Raw genomic sequence first — 1,481 nt, 5'->3', positions numbered from 1 at the left:
TTCATTAAGACCTTGTTTAGCAGCATATTTAATTATACACTATATGATTCACAAAAATATTCTCTAGCCATATTTCTATCATCTCTGTCATGCTCTTCAACTTGCTTACAAACAATCGCAAACGGGCCAACACTTTGGTCGGTGATTGCTTCTTAAGTATGCTATACTCGATATGTTCCAGGGATGAAAGGTCGTCATTATCAAACAGTTGTGAAATTATCATATTATCAAACAGAGCACTGCCTGTGTCTCTAGCAGCAGTGGTGCTGCTGATAGGTGCAGTACCAGGAACAGTGCTTTTATCACTCGTAATATCATGAACTACACCATCACCTCTACCGCTTTCTGCACCATCAGCACCCATCTTATCACACAGTATACCATCCCCACCCTCATTCAACAATCCATTACGTTCAGTGCCCTTCTCTCTTTCAATTCTAAACCCATCGCTCTCTTCATGATTAACCCTACACCACTCACCGATCTCCTTCATAAAGAAATACTTGTTGCCTTGTAGATCGCTTCCTACTATGAAGTACTCCTTAGCAAAACAAAGACTGTATGTATCAAACGGTACATCATTAACAACTTTCTCTTTTCAGGTTTATTATCAAAAACGTATCACCCATGAACAGCAGCAGATTATCACCCCTTATGTCCACGTATAGCACATTCTGCTTGATAAATGGCAAAAGCAATTGCCCAGAGATTACGCTCTTCACTATCAGAACATTTGTATGAACTGCGTTAGAGAGTGCAAGCAGGCATACATTCTTGTACCTAAGCACATCATTGATGGAAACATCTATGGTGTACAAACTAAAGGAGATGCTCCTTTCCTTTCTCACCTCGGTGTTACCGCTCACAAGAGTGACTCGATCACCATCATCTGTTGGAATGTTTTGGTCCGTGTTTCCTACATTTCGTTCTTTCTGGTTACGCATGGTAATATCACCGCACACTTTCTGCCCTCTGATTTGTTCTACACTGCCACCATAGCTAATCCTGACCGTTATTTCCTTCATCCTCATTAAAACCGGTTTGATGCATTCTCTCTCCACCCTGCGATCCTCATTTCCTGTGAACAGCACATAAATGCTATTCTTTACGCTCGCGATCTTATTTTCGTAATTTGTGAGCTGCGGTATCAGAACAGGTGTTATTCTACGTTTTGCTTTGTCCTGTTGTGCACCAACTGATGGCTGATTGCTTTTTACCGCGTTGTTATTCTCCACCACACTACCTTTAGATCCGGATATCCCATCATCTTTATTCTCGGTCATAGTTTTTTTATTGGTCGGATCCGAAACAACGGTCTTTGAATCGGCACAAACATCCTGACTCAGCACCTTTCTTTTACCAATCATCATCTCATCCAACACGACCTTCTCCATTTCCATATTCCTACACATCTTCGGTCTTCCTCTCTTCCTTTCTACATCGCTCCTGATTGTAAAATATTCGCTATCACACTTAACACC

At 41.3% G+C, this 1,481-nt stretch overlaps 2 protein-coding genes across 2 annotated transcripts; both read right to left on the bottom strand.

Annotated features, from left to right (window-relative positions):
• Nucleotides 1–28: 28 nt before the first annotated feature.
• On the bottom strand, nt 29–493 carry VCUG_02676 (uncharacterized protein; the record flags this gene model as incomplete). Its single annotated transcript, XM_008077492.1, has 1 exon — nt 29–493. One exon carries the CDS (start codon nt 491–493, stop codon nt 29–31), a length of 465 nt encoding a protein of 154 aa, XP_008075683.1.
• Nucleotides 494–554: 61 nt separating this feature from the next.
• Nucleotides 555–1,481, bottom strand: VCUG_02675 (uncharacterized protein; the record flags this gene model as incomplete). The annotated part of the gene is made up of 1 exon (XM_008077491.1): nt 555–1,481. A coding segment is annotated over one exon (900 nt), but the record flags the coding sequence as incomplete, so codon positions are not given.

The sequence above is a fragment of the Vavraia culicis genome (assembly GCF_000192795.1).
Source record: "Vavraia culicis subsp. floridensis unplaced genomic scaffold supercont1.123, whole genome shotgun sequence".
Classification (NCBI taxonomy): domain Eukaryota; kingdom Fungi; phylum Microsporidia; family Pleistophoridae; genus Vavraia; species Vavraia culicis.
The sequence above is the reverse complement of the archived record's forward strand: the minus strand, read 5'-3'. Positions and strand labels throughout refer to the sequence as shown.